Here is a 19,462-nt window from a genome sequence, read left to right as displayed (position 1 = left end):
TCGTCAGCTGAGCTTTTTAATTTTATTTTTAAAGCATCGGCAGTTACAAAGGATGAGTACAAATGATTTGACTTGTGCAAGAGTCTCTTATACAGAGCATGAGGTGAGATTTCACTTGCTGACAGTGATCACATATAACAACAGTGAATGACTGCGGATGCTCAGAAAACCCTTAAGAGATTGTGTGCACACATACATTTCATAACAAATGTAAACCTCCAGAGTTGTATAGTCTGAAAGCCGAGTTAAACAATGTGCCAGACATCTATAAAAAGCTTGGACAGATTTTTGGACATAGTGACTTGAGTTCTCTATTTTTGCCTCTATCTATTTCAGGCAACAAATTCCATATTGTAACATCTCAGTGCATGAAAGTGTTTCTCGTTTCACCCCTTGGAATTAAACTTCAACAGCTTTTATTTAAAGCAAGCATACAACAAGATTTACAAAATATATGTTCTCTAAAAATTATCCAGGGAATTAAAATAAACAGAGGATAGTCAGTCCATCTAAGAGGATAGTCAGTCCATCTAAAATCAATAACATTTCCAGTCATATTCATCTTTACTTAGACTGTCACAAATACACAGTATATGCTTTCAAACATCACATCAGTTACTTATTAAAAGCTCTTCTAAATTCTACTTAGTGTTTTGACAAATAAGTTTCAGACACAATATTACATATTACAGTTGCTTCAATTACATCAGTAAAGATGAAAACCTTGTAAACATTGAAAAGCAAAGTAGGAGGAGTGATTGGCTGGCTTCATAAAGATGTACCAAACTTTTTTTCTCATTCTTAGTTATCTTGTAATAAAGCCCATGATCACATGAGCTGCACTGAAGGAAATGACCAGTTTTCAGAGGGGGTGTAAGGGAATTTTTAGCCATATTTGTGTTAGAATATTAGGGAGAAATTGTTACAAACATAGGGCAAAGATTATGACTCATTAAACAAGGTTAACAATTCCAATGTTCATCATTGGTACATGTCAGAGTGTACTGTGAGGAAATCATTGCCAGAGGTGGGGGTGGAATTGAAGGAGATATTGGATGTGGCGAAGGACGCAAAGGAGTTAACATTGGTACTGCCATTGAATGTCAAGATGATTGGGTGCTATCTTGTCTGAGACTATATTGTCTCCCACTTCTGCGGCACAAGTGTTACTTGCCATTTATCAGCCCAAGTGTGAATGATGTTTGGGTCTTGCTGTGTTTGGACTTCAACTACTGCACTACATAAGGCAAAGGACTGGGCACTCTGCAATTATCACAGACCTTAAGATGGAGGGATTGCTATTGATTAAATATTTGAAGAGGTTGGGCCTTAAGACACTGCCACGAAGAACTCCTCTAGTGATATTCTACAGCTCTAAAAATCACAACTAACTTTTTTTTTTGTGCCAGGTGTGGCTTCATCTAGCCAAGAGATTCTCTCTCACTTTATACAAACTTGAATTTTACTAGCGGTTCTTAGTGCCTCACTTGTCCAAATCCGCTTTGACATCAAGGTCAGTTACATATATTGCATGCCTAGAATTCAGCTCTTTTACCATGTGTAGTGAGTTTTGGAGGTGAGTAACCCTGGTAAAATCCCAATCAAAACATTTGTGGGCAAGTTATTGATAGACAATAGACAATAGGTGCAGGAGTAGGCCATTTGGGCCTTCGAGCCAGCACCACCATCACTGTGATCATGGCTGATCATCCACAATCCCCATTTCCCTTGACTCCACTATCTTTAAGAGCTCTATCTAACTCTTTCTTGAAAGCATCCAGAGAATTGGCCTCCACTGCCTTCTGAGGCAGAGCATTCCACAGATCCAAAACTCTCTGGGTGAAAAAGTTTTTCCTCAACTCCATTCTAAATGGCCTACCCCTTATTCTTAAACTGTGGCCTCTCGTTCTGGACTCGTCCAACATCAGGAACGTTTCCTGCCTCTAGTGTGTCCAATCCCTTAATAAACTTATATGTTTCAATCAGATTCCCTCTCATCCTTCTAAATTCCAGTGTATACAAGCCCAATCGCTCCACTCTTTCAACATATGACAGTCCCGCCATCCCGGGATTTAACCTCGTGAACCTATGCTGCACTCCCTCAATAGCAAGAACGACCTTCTTCAAATTTGGAGACCAAAACTGAACACAATACTCCAGGTGTGGTCTCACCAAGGCCCTGTACAACTGCAGAAGGACCTCTTTACTCCTATACTCAACTCCCCTTGTTATGAAGGCCAACATGCCATTAGCTTTCTTCATCTGCCTGCTGTACCTGCATGATCAAGTAAGAAGCATTTAATAGTTCTGTTGAAGGCTCCTTCCATCACTTTGCAGATGATTTTGCATAGGCAAATATTGCAGTATATGACCAGAACAGATTAGACCTTATTGTGAAGAGGCCATTCCTTGGTAACTTTCCACATTGTTGGATAGATGGCACTGTTGTGGTTGTACTGGAAAAGCTCCTCCATGAAATTGATCAACACCTTGATGTCCTGTGGAGGTTTGAGTGCTTCAAGGACTCCATCAGGCATTGCCAACTCAGGGCCATCCATGTTGGAAAGGCAATGGACAAGATGCCAGACGAAGATCAATGGAGGCCAGACGAGGATGCCCTGGCCTCCAAGTGGGCAAGTTCATGCCTGCTCCACCTGGGTCACACTTCAATCAGAAATGTGAACAACTGCCATACGAAACAAAAACACTGCAAAAGTCGATGGCATGGCTAGCTATTGAGCACAAGTCTCCACCACTGCAGCTGGGGCGTTGATCTATTCTATAGTCATTGCTAAGTTTAGTTTCTTGATATTACATGGTAGGAATCTCACGAAGAATCCGAATGGATCAACACTTCTGATTGAGGTTGGTTGCAAACAGTTCAGCATTGTCTTTTGCACTTACATGCTGGACTCCATCGTTTTGAGCACAGGAGCTATGTCTGTTCATAATTTGTATAAGTGTCCACCATCATTTCATTACAGAATGCTGAACTATTATCTGGTCCACAAATTATATTATTTAGTTCTGTCTGTGGCATGCTGTGTTAGTGCTGCACTTATAACCCATCACCAGGTGGGGGCTTCAATTTCAAGCTTACCGAGCAGTGCTCCCATCATCTGCTTTTACACACCCAGTTGAATCAAGGTTGATCCCCAGATTTGGTTATGGCAGAGTGAAGTTAAAACAGGATATAAAGCGGCATGCAGGTTGTTGTGGAATACTGTTCTGATTCTAATGCTCCTGCTTGGTATATATAGACTGGACGTCTGGTTTTGAGCTGCGAGTTTTTTAAAATCTATTCCATTTAACACTCTGGAATTACTGCATAGAATGATGAGAATTGTCTTCAGTGTGAAGCTGACTTTCATTTCCTCAGAACAGTGCTGTAATCACTTCTACCAGTATTATTAATGGGCAGATGCATCTACAATAGATAGGCTGGTGAGGAGAGAATCAATTTGTTTTCAGTAGCTGTCAAATGCTGATAACGGCAACAGTGTCACTGAGTCATAAGGAGGTACCGAACGGAAATAGGTCCGTAAGCCTACCATCTGCTCTGACCATCAAGCACCCGTTTTGAAACACTGAACCCTGCCCTAATCCATTTTATTACATAGAACAGTACAGCACAATACAGGCCATTCAGCCCATGATGTTGTGCTGACCTTTTAAGTTACTCCAAGATCAATCTAACCCTTCCCTCCTACTGTCCTCCATTTCTCTTATCAATGTGCCTATCTAAGTGTCTTAAATGTCCTTAATGCATCTGCCTCTGCCAACACCACTGGCAGTGTGTTCTATGCACTCACCATTATCTTTGTAAAAAACCAACCTCTGACCTCCTCCCCATACTTTCCTCCAAACTCCTTAAAATTATGCCCACTTATATTAGCCATTTCTGCCCTGGGAAAAGGTCTTTGGCTGTCCAATCTATCAATGGCTTCTGTCATACTATACACCTCTATCAAGTCACTGCACATCCTCCTTTTAACCAAAGAGAAAAGCCCTAGCACACTCAACCTATCCACATAAGATATGCTCACTAATCCAGACAGTATCCTGGTAAATCTTCTCCACTCCCTCTCTAAAACTTCTTTCTGATAATGAGGCAACCAAAACTGAGTAAAATACTCCAATTATTTTTTTCAATTAGTCCCACAATATCTACTACTCACTTACATACTAGGGGCTATTTGTAACAATCAACTAACCAGCCAAACAGCATACGTATGGGTTGTGAGAGGAAGCTGGAACACCTAGTGGAAAGCCATGTGGTCAGAGAGAGTATGTGCAAAATCCTTAAGACAGCACCAGAGGTCAGGCTTGAACCTACTAGAGCTGAGGCAGCAGTTCAATCTGTACCACTGTGCCTTCACGGTTCAGTCAGATAAGCATTTGGATAGTAAAGATCCCCACTCAGGGTATCTAATCTTAGTGCTTTTTCAAACTGGTATTGAAACTGGAGTGCAAGTTCATCGCCTGAATGAGTATAGCACATTGCAGTTAACAGGTTTCCTTGCCTGAAGCTGGCCTCGAGTTAATGCCACATGTCTTCACAGGAGTTGCTTCAAGAACACAAAGGACCAATCCCTTTTGGCTAAGTCCTCTAGAACCATTTCTAGTTGGCTTTCCCAGCTCTCAAAACATACCCAAGTCTGCCATTGGAGCAGTTTGGGACATCAGCTTTTAATTGTGAGTGCTTTTAATTTTGACACGATTCTCTCAAGTTTGGCATGTCAACAGATGTAGGCGGGGTTGACTTTATGAAGTTAACTGGGGAAAAGGAATGCATAAATCAGATAGGTCTACTAAAAGTGGGCGATATTTGAAGTAAATGTTGAAATAATAATCAATGTTCTGTTACGCCTGTACCCAACTCTGAGGGGTGCAGTGGCCCCCTCTTTTTAGAGAATCGCAAGATCGTTACTAATTCAGGTCAGGAGACCCAGGAAAAGAGAGAGATGTTTGGAATGTCCTGGCCCTCAGCGATACAAAGCCACAGAAAAGGCCATTGTCTCTTGGAGATGGAATTGTGTATTGAATACTGTACTTCATGGAAGCCCTCAGGCAACGTGGGCTGGTTGGGGGATGGCATCATTCCACCCTGATTGACATCTGAGACCCTGTGAGTCAGGATAAGAGAGGGTCTGGGGAACAGCCCCTTGACACGCACTAGGAGAAACGCTAGAAGTCCCGTGACAGCGTTTAATAGCGACAGCTGGTGGAGGGCCTACGTGTGTCCTTTCCCATTACCCTGGGATTGAGGCCCTACCATGGAAGGCGGCTTAGCTAAGGAAGAGATCACCACCGACGCCACTTCGAAGGATCGACATCATAAAACGGAAAATGGGCAGGTTCTAAACCTCCGTCTCTCTCTCCAACCAAAAGCTGCAGCCTGAATGAGCTAATGACTTTTATATTTCCATCGGACAATACATTATCCCCTAGACAATGATAGAGCATATTTCTTATTGATTATTATCATACCCGCACTGTTAGAGTTAGTATTGACGACGTATATTATCTGTATGTTTGCATTGATATTATCTTTGTGTATTTTTACCAAAAAATACTGTTAAAAATAGTACCATCAGACTTCAACGGACCTCTCTATCTTTGCTGGTAAGTGACCCAGTTACAGGGTACATAACAGTTCATACCCTCATTTATTTTGTTAATTATACAGGCTTTTTGATAGGAAAACTGGGGAATTGATATTGGTGTGTTCTGCATTTGGAAATATGGACTAGGAGTCTCATACATGCTTAGATAATTCGGAAATGACAGAGCCCTCTGATTGTGTGACAAGTGTTTGAAAAGAATACTTGTTTTGTATTACCACAGGTAGTAATTTTCCATGCTGCCAACTGCACCCAAGGTCTCATTTGAAAGATCAAAAAATGAAGTAGCTTAAAGAGTATTGCATCTAGAACCCAGCACCCCACAACCACAGCTCATAATGGTGAAGATATCAATGAAAGGGAAATGCAGAAATAAATCTGACAGCAGTTTAAATCTGTTAGACCAAATTCCACAACATCACTCACTCACTGAATTAGATTAAAATCAACACTTCAGGTCATCTTTGCACACTTGTTTTCTTGCGAGTGCGTTGCTGGGCTGCCACCTGGAGGGCGATAGGTAACAAATTGGACAGAGGTTACCAAATGATCACTTAATATTTTTTTAAACGAGCCAAAGAAATGATTTTTCCATGAATTTTTAATCGCAATCTTAAAAGTATGAGAACAATCCACATTGTGTCTAACACTGTAAAATGTTGCACGGTGATTCATGGGAGTGAAATCAAAAAAAGATTGACAATAGTTGCCATTGTGAGATACAAATAAAGCTGGTGAAGGTGGTTATTTTTAAGGATGATTTTGGAAGAGTACAGTGAATTGCAGAGGTTTAACAATCTTACATCTCAGGCAGCTAAATGTATAACTGAATATTAATACTTATGCCAATATTTAATACATGAAGTAAATTGGTTTCCAGTATCCTTAAATTTGCATTAGTGTTTCCAGCAATGCTAGGAAAAACGTTTCCCTTTGGGTTTGTAGTAGCATTTGGTTTAGGGTTCGAATCCATGGGGAGCAGAACAATTGTCTCTCATGTCGATATTCTTATCCTGAGTTTATTCACTTGTTGGTATTTGTCCTGTTTACTTGGGTTATGCCTAAGATTCTTTTTTATCCACTTTTACTTGCTATTATCCATCCATCTGGGGTCATGTTAATTGGTTCAAGCCAAGAATCTAGTTCACAAAAACATGACTAAAATTAGGTCACAAACAAGAACCCTGGGAATGCTGTGGGTAGATTAATATGCTACGTTTGGGTTCTAGACTTCTCAGCCAAGGGAACTATTATTGCAACCAGCCTGTTGAACCCTATCTTTCAAGTTTCAATGAGATCTCAGTCTTCTCTAGAGAATAATGGCCTAGTCTTTTCTGTTTTATGCAAGTGATGACCATACATTTTTCAAATTATTTTCCTGTGGTATGGACTTGTCCACTCACTCAACTCGTCTGCATCCTCGTGATGTTTCATATATCCTCTTCCCTATTCATAATCCCATCTATTGTTGTATCATCAGCATACTCTGAAATATAAACTTGGTCCCCTCAGCCAAATCATTGACATAGATTATTAATTTATTCACACTTGTTGCTTTCTGACTGTCAATCAATTTGTAGTCCATGACAGTACATTACCCCAATTCCACATGCTTGAACTTGCTGACCAATCTCCTGTGTGGGACACTATTTAAAGCTTTCTGAAAATATCAATATGTTACATCTGCTGGTTCCCCCTGGTTATTTGAGTGCTCGCAACTTCAAACCACAGCAGCTTAGGAACTTGCTCAGAGATAAAATTTTCTGCTAACTCCTTATCCCAAAGTCAACTAAAGTGACTTCTTAGACCAGACACATACTAAATGGCAGTGATCTACATAGACTGCATTTTCTTTAAGCAGAGGGATTACAAAGGACTGTTTGCATTCTGAACAAATGCCTTCATGAATTGGTGCAGTCCACGTGGTAACAGATTTGGCAGTTATGATAAAATAATGCTGACTCAATTTTCTTGCCAGCCTGCAGTATTTGCAAAGTAGACTTCCAGATGACCAAACCTAGTCTGCTTATTAAAGTAATTAGTGACCATCTTCACTGAATTAGACTCAATCACATAAAGGCTTCCAGGCATCCCTTCAGCTTGCACTTTACCACCCTGAGCTGATACTACCTTAGACAGTTGCCTTGGCCTATCAAGAAGTATCATTCGAATATATTTGTTCTATTCTTTTCACTACCAATCAAAGTGGCAAATTTCACATCTGCTTGATTGTGTTTCCAGGGAGAAAAATCATTTTTTCTTAATTCAATGCATTCTTGTAGTAGCGCCATCATTGTCTTGTATACTGGTGCTACCCCATTTTGTACACTGAGCTAGTGCAGGGCCTGGCAACACCATATTTCAATAACTGTTTGTATTCAATCAGTAGGACAGTGGATTCAGGTCCCAACTGAAGGACAAGCTTGAAATTTACCTGATGCATTGGTGTTTCACTGTTAGAGGCATTTGCCTACCACTGCAGCATTATTTGAAGGGCAGAGTTTTCTCTGGTGTGCAGGGCAACAATTTTAACTCACTTTAACTCAACCAGTATAGCTAACCACCGATGGAAACTGGCTCTTGTACACCTTACCACACCAAGTACACTGACTGTAAGGTGCACTCATAATCAGGAGATTATGAAAACTGATTGGTACCCATCAAATCCCATCTACCAAAGTTATTTAATGGGCACTTAGAACCTTGGTTAGTTCTGCTCATTTAAAATGTACATAATTGCTGGAATACTTCCCAGAAACTTATGCTCTTTCAACCAGAACAACTCAGAAAAGGTAACACAAAATGGATTTGGTTAAAAGGAAATTCCTGAGCCTTGTAATATTGCTAATGATTTTTTTGTAGAAATGAGAAATTCTCAGAAGCTCTTTCTCACACCCAACCCACCCGGATATCTCCATGTTTATCTTAGCCACACTTGTTCTCTGTAGAACCCTTGAGCAGAATTGCAAAGAGGGTATAGGATCAATGCCTACACTTTGTAACCAAGGTAACAGTGTACCATGCTTTTGTGAAGAACAGAGTTATCAATCTGAAACATTAATTCCATTTCTCTTTCTACAATGCTGTCTAACCTTCTAAGGATTTCCAGCATTTTCTATTCTTGTATAATTTTGAAGCCAAATTTACAAACAGGTTTATGATTTCTTTTAAAAAGGAAGTTTCCACATGAAAAATGTTATTCTTACATAGACTATTACAAAATTCCTGATATAATAAACATTTAACTAACATAGGAGGAAATTGATGAGGTCAACATTAATTGAAGAGTAAGAGTTTCCACGTAAACATTATTTTTGAGTGCATCCAGTGGACAGGAATCTGGAAGAAACTGTTAGTGACACTTGGAATTTTCTTGAAAATAATAGTGAAATCAATGTCTGCTTCAGGAACTACTGACTCAAAAGTTGAAAATGAATAAGCAAACTGACAATCTATGGCAACATTGGCTGACCACAAAATGTTAGAAGTAGAGGCAAAGCCTAATTGTACAGAAATACTTTCAGACAACTTACAAAGAAACAAATTTGTTTAATGATATTCAAATACAAACAATATGATTCTTGAATTACAACCCTCCTGTTAAGGAATATAATGAGATATAACAAAAGCAGATAAACTCATTTATTTTAATCTGCAGCACTAATGCAACAGCAAAATATTTAACTCAGCATTTTTAAAAATAAAAAATAATCCATCAAAAATTATGGTGTCTTGTTTGTTCCTTTGTTCTTTGACGTAAAAAAAGCAGATATATTTTTCATCCCACTTTTGTCAACCTTGGACAAGGATTTCTGAGCAGCTGTCATCTTGGTGGGCTAAAAGGGAGAAAGAGGCAGTCAACATTTTTTCAAGAAATTTAACTAGTTAAAGCTTTCATAACAAGTTTTCTGTTTAATTGACATAAATGAGTTACTTCATAGTATGAATATACTGCATCAATTAAAAGGCTTTAAATAATATAATTCTTGGAAATACCAGTTAAGAATTTACATGACACAACTGACTGTTCTCCCGGTTTACTATTTAACATTATTTACATTTTATTTTCAAGAAATTACACAACACTTTTCAGTAACTACAGTACATTTTACCAACCTTGGTTGCAAATGGAAAACACTTCCAGCTAATCCTAGTATTCACTATTTTACCAACCTTGGTTGCAAATGGAAAACACTTCCAGCTAATCCTAGTATTCACTATGCTATTATGTTTATAAGCAATGGGGAAAACAACCCATTACTTGGCTTCTTCCAATCATTTAAGTGTTTTTTAAAAATCCGATTAATAAATCTTTTAACTATCTACCTCAATAAACAAGTTCTTTTTTAGATTTAAAACAAAATTGAAATTGTTTTTCCCATTTATTCCAAGAAATCAATTGTTAATCCAAAACATTCCTTCTTTACATAGAAACATAGAAAACCTACAGCACAATAGAGGACCTTTGGCCCACAAAGCTGTGCTGAACATGTCCTGACCTTAGAAATTACCTCGGGTTACCCAAAGCCCTCTATTTTTCTAAGCTCCATGTACCTATCCAAGAGACTCTTAAAAGGCTCTATCGTTTCCAGTTCCACCACCGTTGGTGGCAGCCCATTCCAAGCTCTCACCACACCAATCTCTGCGTAAAAAACTTACCTCTGACAACTCCTTTGTACCTACTTCCAAGCATCTTAAAACTGTGCCCTGTTGTGCTAGCCATTTCAGCCCTGGGAAAAAGCCTCTAACTATCCACACGATCAATGCCTCTCATTATCTTGTACACCTCTATCAGGACACTTCTCATCCTCCATCACTCCAAGGAGAAAAGGCCAAGTTCACTCAACCTATTCTCACAAGGCATGCTCCCCAATCCAAGCAACATCCTTGTAAATCTCCTCTGTCCCCTTTCTATGGTTTTCATATCCTTCCTGTAGTGAGATGACCAGAACTCAGCACAATACTCCAAGTTGGGTCTGACCAGGGTCCTATATTACCTCTCAGCTCCTAAATTCAATCCCACGATTGATTAATGCCAATACACCGTATGCCTTCTTAACCACAGAGTCAACCTGCGCAGCTGCTTTGAGCGTCCTATGGACTCGGACCCCAAGATCCCTCTGATCCTCCACACTGCCAAGAGTCTTACCATTAATACTATATTCTGCCATCATATTTGACCTACCACAATGCACCACCTCACACTTATCTGGGTTGAACTCCATCTGCCACTTCTCAGCCCAGTTTTGCATCCTATCAATGTCACACTGTAACCTCTGACAGCCCTCCACACCACCAACCTTTGTGTTGTCGGCAAATTTACTAACCCATCCCTCATCTGGGTCATTTATAAAAATCATGATCAGTAGGGGTCCCAGAACAGATCCCTGAGAAACACCGCTGGTTACCTACCTCCATGCAGAATATGACCCATCTACTGTGCCTTCTGTGGGCAAGCCAGTTGTGGATCCACAAAGCAATATCCCCTTGGATCCTATGTCTCCTTACTTTCTCAATAAGCCTTGCATGTCCTTTTCCATAGTGAATACGAAAGCAGTATTCATCAAGTATCTCTGCTATCTCCTCTGGTTCCATACACACTTTTCCATTGTCACACTTGATTGGTCCTATTCTCTCACATCTTATCCTCTTGTTCTTCACATACTTGGAGAATGCCTTGGGGTTTTCCTTTATCCTGCTCGCCAAGGCCTTCTCATGGCCCCTTCTGGCTCTCTAATTTCCTTCTTAAGCTTCTTTCCTGCTAGCCTTATAATTTTCTAGATCTCTATCATTACCTAGTTTTTTTGAATCTTTCTTAAGCTTTTGCTTTCTTCTTGACTAGATTTTCAACAGCCTTTGTACACCACGGTTCCTATAGCCCACCACCCTTTCCTTGTCTCATTGGAACGTACCTATGCAGAACTCCACGCAAATATCCCCTGAACATTTGCCATATTTCCTCCATACATTTCCCTGAGAATCCCTGAAATCTGTTTCCAATTTATCTGGCATTTTAGCTTCATATTTCCCCCTTACTCCAATTAAAGGTTTTCCTAACTTGTCTGTTCCTATCCCTCTCCAATGCTATGGCAAAGGAGATAGAGTTGTAATCACTATCTCTAAAATGCTCTCCCACTGGGAGACCTAACACCTGACCAGGTTTATTTCCCAATATCAAATCAAGTACAGCCTCTCCTCTTGTAGCTTATCTACATATTCTGTCAGGAAACCTTCCTGAACACATCTAACAAACTCTGCCCCATCTAAACCCCTTGCTCTAGGAAGATGCCAATCAATATTGGGAAATTAAAATATCCCACCACTACAACCCTGTTATTATTACACTTTTCCATAATTTGTCTCCCTATCTGCTCCTCGATGTCCCCGTTACTATTGGGTGGTCTATAAAAAACCCCCAGTAGAGTTTTTGACCCCTTTCTGTTCCTAACTTCTACCTACAGAGACTCAGTAGATAATCCCTCCATGACTTCCTCATTTTCTGCAGCCGTGACACTATCTCTGATCAACAGTGCCACACCCCACCTCTTTTGCCTCCCTCACTGTCCTTTTGGAAACATCTGAAGCCTGGCATTCTAAGTAACCATTTGTGCCCCTGAGCCATCCAAGTCTCTGTAATGGCCACAACATCATAGCTCCAAGTACTGATCCACGCTCTAAGCTCATCTGCTTTGTTCGTAATGCTTCTTGCATTAAGGGACACATCTCAAACCATCAGTCTGAGTACATCCCTTCTCTATCACCTCTCCTTCTGACAATCACCTAGCTACCTGTGTCCTGCAACCTAGGGTGACTACTGCACTGTAGCTCCTGTCTATGACCTCCTCATTATCCCATACAAGTCGAAGGTCATTGAGCTGCAGTTTCAGTTCCTTAATACGTTCTCTTGGGAGCTGCAAATTTATCTGGGAGAATGGAGGTTCTCTCAGACTTCCCACATCCCATGCACTGCACAAAATATTGCCCCTGGAGCCATTCTCACTAAATTACTATGCCCTAACAGACAACGAACGAACAAATAAGAACAGAAAGAGTGTAGCTTACAATATTTTATCTCACCCCAGCTTGATTTTGCCTACGCTTGATGACCAAAGCCACTCTAAACACTGGCAGACTCAAAAGAACCACTCCACTTGCATCTGTGCTATTGTCACTGGCCCTTTCTAATGAATCCCCCTTGCTGATTAACCCTAGGTAATTTCTGAAGTACGCACATGTTCAGCACAGCATTGTGGGCTGAAGGGCCTGCTGTAGGTTTTCTATGTTTTTAAATCTATCATCATTAACTCCAAGTCCTGAATTAATTTTGGTGCAGTTGTGTACCATTCCAAGTATACATTTACTTGTTCAAATGCAGCGACAAGAATCAACTGCAATCTATATTACTTCACCCCCATCTATCACATCTGTGACCTATTTAGAAAAAAAAATCCAAAGTTATTCAGGAAGATCTTTATCCTACCAAACACCTGCTCTGTGGTCATGTGATCATTTTATACCCAATTTACAGTTTCAAATACCTCTTCACCAATAGGGTGACACTCAAAGAGTTTTGCCAGTTGAAGATTTACCCCCTTTGAAAACAAAAGGCCATGGTTCACTTTCAACCTGTCTAATGTTAGACAGTTCAAATGCATTTTGGAAGATCAGTTTGATGACTGGAATTTTTAATACATTGCGATTGGCCCAAATTAAGGACAAAGCACAGAATTAAAGAACAATACAGCACATAAGAATAAACAAGTTACTGATAATATGAATGGCAGTTCTTTGATAGGTCTGCCAAATAGAACCACTCCCCTGACTCATCTCCACTACCTGCTGTTTATCCAACTCACCAGTGACAGCTGCTTCCATCACCTTTCCAAGCAGTGGATCCCAAAATATAACAACTCTGGAATGAACAATTTTGCTTCTCACTCATCCTGCTTTCTGGTTAAAGACCATTGGAAGATGTTTATTCTTACTTTTTAAGATCAATTTATTTCCCCAAGTAAATAGAGGGCTACGTGAGAGGGAAGGGTTTAGATTGATCTTAAAGTAGATTAAAGGGTCGGCACAATATTGTGGGCCAAAAAGCCTGTACTGTGCTCACCTATCTATGTTTTAAAATAGCTTTGGTATCTCTGAATCACTTAGAACTGATTTTATAAACCTCTTCGTTATCCCCTCTTACTAAACTGTGGTGCCCAGAATAGTACACAATAGCCCACTTCAGTTAAGGTTTACCATAACTTTTATTTTGTACTCAGTACAAATATTTATAAAGCCATGAATCCAATGTATTTTAAAAATAGCTTTTTTTTCTTATATATACAATTGTCCTGCCACTTCAGAGAAGTAATAATACAAGAAAAAGCTGCAGAATATAACCTCTGAAGCCTATTCTGCCATTGATCTTGGTCTCATTTCCACTTTTCACACAGTTTCCTATAGTGATCAAATCCTTATACACAAAAAAAGTTACTTGGCATATAAAATACTCTCCAAGATGCTGAATCCCAAAAATTCGCATTCTCACATAGAAAACACTTCTTAGAATAAAAAACTTACTTTATACTCATCTCTTTTGCAATAAAGTCAACATTCCACTTGGCTTTCCAATTACTTAATGTACCATCTTGTTAACAGTGGTTAATTTACAAGGACACCCAGGTCTAGCCTGCGGAAACTGAAGTGACAATTTGGCAAGCAAAACTATAAAAATGATGATGGAAGGTCGCAGATGTTTCAGCTGCAGTCTGTACTTTCCCATGAAGGAGAAGGGGAGGGGATTAAAGTCAGAATTTCGTGGATGACCAGAAAGAGAGAAAAGCAGAGCTTACGAGTACAAGAAAGATGTTAGTTTACTAATGCAAATGAGAAACAAGCTGATTACAAAAAGTTCAAAGGAAAGAGAAAACGGAAATAGAAGAGAAAAAGAGAGCATGAGACATTACCGATGAATAACATCAAAAAGCAATCCGAAATACTCTAAAGGCATGTGAACAGGGAATGATTCATATGTGACATGAGAGTGAGTTAATATCAAAAAGGAAATCTACTCAAAAGGCAGACAGATGTGACTGAGGTATGATACTAGTACCATACACAATATCAAAAAGTCTTTAAAAGGTCCTGCTGAAGTCTCAGCAAAAGCAGTAGAGTTTGCTTGGCTAAAACTGAATAAGTCAACATTAGAAAGGCCAATTGCATTAAAAGTAGAAAAGTCAAAACAGTCCAGAAGGGATGCAAACTAGACCACTGCAGGAAACAATGGAGAAAATTACAGTCGGAATTTGCTGAAATCTTCTAAATGTCTACAGATTCATGGTTGAAAAACTGAAGGTGTTCCCAAAAAGTGAATAGTCAAACTCCAGAACCAGAAAGGGTTGTGAGAAGAAAGCCAGAATAGATTTGTTGAGGCAAAATGAGCCCACCTAAATGACAGAAAAAGTTTTTTTTTTAAAAAAAAGCAGCTGATGTAATACATAAGAAACATACAAAACAGGATACAGAGTAGGCCATCTGTCCCATTGAGTCTGCTCCACCATTCAATAAGTTCACAGCTGATCTGGCCATGGATTCAGTTCCACCTGCCTACCTTTTCCCCATAACTCTCAATTCTCCTGCTATGCAAAAATCTGTGCCTTAAATATATTTAATGAGGCAACCTCTACAGCTTCCCTGGGCAAAGAATTCCACAGATCCACTACTACTCTCTAGAAAAAGCAGTTTACACCCACCTCCATCTATACCACCACCACCCCCTCGATCTATCATATATAGACTTCCAAAAGGCATTTGATAAAGTGCCAAGTAATACGGTGTTCATTTTGACTGAAGCCCTTTGAATAAATGGGATTATTGCAGTATGCAGAGAAAGTTGGTGTAGTAACATTAAACAGGTTTTTGGAATTCACTGCATGAAATGGATTAAACAGTAGCTTTCAAAAATAAATTGGATTAATTACAGATCTGAGGAGCTAGACCACAAGACACTGGGGCAGAACCAGGCTCCACCATTCCATCATGACTGATTTATTATCCCTCTCAAACCCATTCTCCCGTCTTCTTCCCATAACCTTTGATGCCCTGACTAACCAAGAACCTATCAACCTCTGCTATAAATATATTCAATGACTCGGACTTCACAGCCACCTGTGGCAATGAAGTTTAGAGATTCACCATCCTCTGGCTAAAGATATTCATTCTCATCTGTTCTAAATGTGGTTCCTTAAGTTGTTATAGCCGGGGGTGGTAATGGAGACAAGCTCCCACTACCTATTAAATGCTCGCAAAGGCGTGAGCCTCAAATAGCCTCTGACGACCAAGTCCAGAGTTGGCCTTCATGTGTGGCTTAGCTACCAAGCCTGGTAGAACCATGTCTACTGACAGAAGGGGCAAAAGCAGGTTACTTGCACCTTAAAACCAATCACTTCAGGAAGATGGTGCTCATCAGCCGTGGCTGGCAGCTCATTTAGGAGAAGGAAAACTCTGATCTCAAACCTTCGCTGCCTTGTGGCTCTACCCACTCACGGGAAAGGCTTCGGGAGTAAACCCCGAGGGAGAAATCCAGAGCTGGAATCCCCAAGGCAGTCCTATATACTGACCGGCAACTCCTGTGATGCTGCTGGTACCAAACTGTCAGTCTCTGCCGTTCCTTTGGGTTCATCAGATGCATGGAGAAGAGGAGCTTACTTCATGGGAAACAGCTTGTTCTCTGCATCATACTGCCCAGGATTTCATATCTGTACAGCTAGGATGCAACATCCATGGTCAACCCTGACCGATGGAGGTCTCACTCACTCTCACCTGTGTTCTAAGTAGACGCCCATCTATCCTGAGGCTGTGCCCTCTGGTCCTAGACTCCCCCACTATAGGAAACATCCTCTCTACATCCAATCTGTCTCGGCCTTTCAATATTTGATAGGTTTCACCACCCTCCCCATTCTTCTAAACTCTATCGAGTACAGGCCCAGAGCCAAACACCTCATGTTAACTCTTTCACTCCTGGAATCATTCTCGTGTACCTCCTCTGGACTCTTTCCAATGCCAGCACACCTTTTTAGACAAGTGACCCAAAACTGCTCACAGTACACCAAGTGCAGTCTGACCAAGAGCATGAAATACTTTCTAAATGAAACGAATTTGGAACCTCTATAGATCCTAGCCTTACATGGATTCTGGACAATAGCATCAGATGCACAGTTAAGTAAAAAGGCTTACCTTTTTCTCTTTAGAATCAGAGTTAAACTTGGTGTAATCCTCTTCAGCCTCCACTGGTTTATCAGACAATTTCCTTTTCTGTAATGGTAGTTTTGTTGAATAAAGATGTACAGTGTTGACAGACTGTACGCTTTATTGCAGGAATTTTAACTGATGATTTAAGGCAACTTAAACATGCAATGTCACGCACACCTTCACACAAAGGTTTCACTGAGCATTTTTTTTTTTTAAAAAACACACGGGGCCAGTAATAGATCATCATAAAGCACCATCTTTTCATTCTGTGAAATTAACTTTTGCCCACCAAACACCTCTCATATGTATTTTACACTTGAAGAAATCGCTCATTCCTTAATAATCAGTTTAAAATTAGTATTTCATCCTGTCCTTCCCAATAATTAAAGCAACATTTATATCAGAAAACAAAGTACTGAGGAAACCTGAATTGGAAAGAAGTTAATGTTGAAAATCTGTAGGTTGGGCAGCAAATGCAGAGATCTAAAATTTCTGACAGTCATCAAGTGAAATATTTTCTTTCAGTGGATGCTGCCCAATCTTTCGAGTGACCTCAATGCTTTCCAGTTATTGCAGGACAGGTGCCCCCCCCCCCCCTTACAAAGGTAGAGCGTTCCTATGAAACTTCTCTTAAGCCGAAATGGCGTAAAGCAAAGAACCATTAATTTATATAGGAAAAATATTCGTAAAAGCGAAAATTCTCTTTGTAATATGAAAACAGGTTACTAATGTAGGTCTTTTGTAAAAAAGCGAAGTGACGTAAAACAAACATTTGTAAAGCGGGGGGCTTTATGTTATTGTGTGTGATTACAAGTGCTAAAATAAAGAATTTCTGGTGAAGTTTTCCAGTAATGTTTGTGAAAAATGTAGGTACAGTAGGAACAATTCATAGTATACTTAAAGTCAACAATGGGAAAGAGATCTTGCAATTGGATTTTCACAAGCAAATCAGCTCCATTAACAGAACATGGTTCTATTCAGCCAACTTGGATTCATTTCAAAATGTAAGATAGATACAAAGGGAGAACTGAGGTTTTGCTGGCTCAGAAATCACAGTGGTAGCCAGAAAATAATGTGCACAGCATGTGCTAATAACATTTTGTTCTGATCAGCCAGTAACGTTAAGTGATACCAAAAAAAAACAAAGCCCTGATAGTGGACTGACAACAGACCTGCCTACATAGGCTGCGGACTAAATCCATCCAGCTTTGCTCAGAATGGGCAACATGCGACAACACCATCACCATGGAACTTCACATATTATTTTGGGACTCAAAGTGACCGGTATGTTCTCTTCAATGTTAGTGATACAACCTTTAATTATTCTTTATTGCCCAAGCATGTACAGGTAAAATCATAAAACCAGTTAGTGAAGCCCACAGCTTCTCCTTGTGGACATTTCCATCCTTGTATGACATCTGTAGTCTGTTTGGGTTTGAGCACAGTCCAACAGCTCTATAGTAACTTGCTTGGTATGTCCACAAATGTGCAGATGTTTATGAATTCAACTGCATGAATTATACTAGTAGGTATAATAGAACACAAGGAAATTTTATCTAACACTTATAAAATATAAGGATTGCAAAAGGAAGCTGTAGACAAATTAAATTTGTGGTTTGGTGGCATTAGCCAAGGGGAAGTTGGCCATGATGTCAGACCAACAGAGACAGGCTTCCTGTTATAGAGTCAGAGGCAGACAGTGTAGAAACAGGCCCTTTGGATCCCTGCCATATCTATGTCAATCATCAAGCACCCATTTACCAGAACTCTGGTCTGTATACCATGGTGATTCTGGGGCTCACCCAGGTACTTCCAAAATGGTCCACCCAAAAGACGACTATTGCACTTGTGCAATACTTTTTTAATAATGGTCCTCCAAATAAACCCCAGCAAGACTGAACTCCCTCACTACTGCAATACTGCACTATAGGCAGAGCTGAAATTAAATACCAAAATCTTGGAGTGGGAATTAATTCTTAATGAAAATATGAAGCACTTACAATTATTCTGATTAGAATCTCTGATTTACTTGAACGTGAGTACCTGCATTCTTAACTATAAATCTCTTTGCCACAAAGGATAAGCAGATTGGAATGTTCATCTTTATAGAAACAAATGTTCACTCCATTCAAACTAATTATAAATTTTTCATTAAAATTAATCAGTTAAATATTTCCTACCAAAACTTTTACTAGGCATCTATAATAGCACAAAACAAAATGATCAATGCAGAAACAAACCTTAGACGGTGGTTCATTTACTGTTGCGTTGGTTGAAATAGCTGGCAACCTAACAGAAATACAAATAATTCCAATCAGGTAGGTTTTAGGATACAATACTATTATTAAATCAGAATTAGGTTTAGTATAACAGGCATGCAGTATTGTGTAAAAGCCTTAGGCACATATATACAGCTAGGGTGCTCAGGGCTTTTGCACAGTATTATAGTAATTTTATGTATTGCACTGTGAGTGATGATAAACCCAATTCTGATATGGGTCTCCAATGGAGGCTGAGAGTGGGAAGGAGGCAGGGAGAGGGGAGGGAGTGGGAAGCACCAGAGAGACTTTCTGTAATGATCAATAAACCAATTGTTT

The 19,462-nt window shown here is 39.8% G+C and overlaps 1 protein-coding gene across 2 annotated transcripts in view; it reads right to left on the bottom strand.

Moving 5' to 3' along the window:
* rnaseh2b (ribonuclease H2, subunit B) overlaps positions 1-19,462 on the bottom strand; it is a 57,240-nt gene continuing 37,778 nt past the window's right edge. The window contains exons 9-11 of one of the 2 annotated variants that reach the window (XM_059967920.1): positions 19,106-19,154; positions 16,851-16,928; positions 9,154-9,460 (exon numbers count right to left, since the gene is read on the bottom strand). In XM_059967920.1, coding sequence (XP_059823903.1) covers positions 9,347-9,460; positions 16,851-16,928; positions 19,106-19,154 — 241 coding nt within the window. In that variant the 3' untranslated portion in view covers positions 9,154-9,346. Of the gene's footprint in view, positions 6,131-9,153; positions 9,461-16,850; positions 16,929-19,105; positions 19,155-19,462 lie in introns of those variants that run through there. The other variant, XM_059967921.1, reaches the window with a different exon arrangement.

This window comes from Hypanus sabinus, chromosome 4 (genome assembly GCF_030144855.1).
Source record: "Hypanus sabinus isolate sHypSab1 chromosome 4, sHypSab1.hap1, whole genome shotgun sequence".
Lineage (NCBI taxonomy): Eukaryota > Metazoa > Chordata > Chondrichthyes > Myliobatiformes > Dasyatidae > Hypanus > Hypanus sabinus.
The sequence above is the reverse complement of the archived record's forward strand: the minus strand, read 5'-3'. Positions and strand labels throughout refer to the sequence as shown.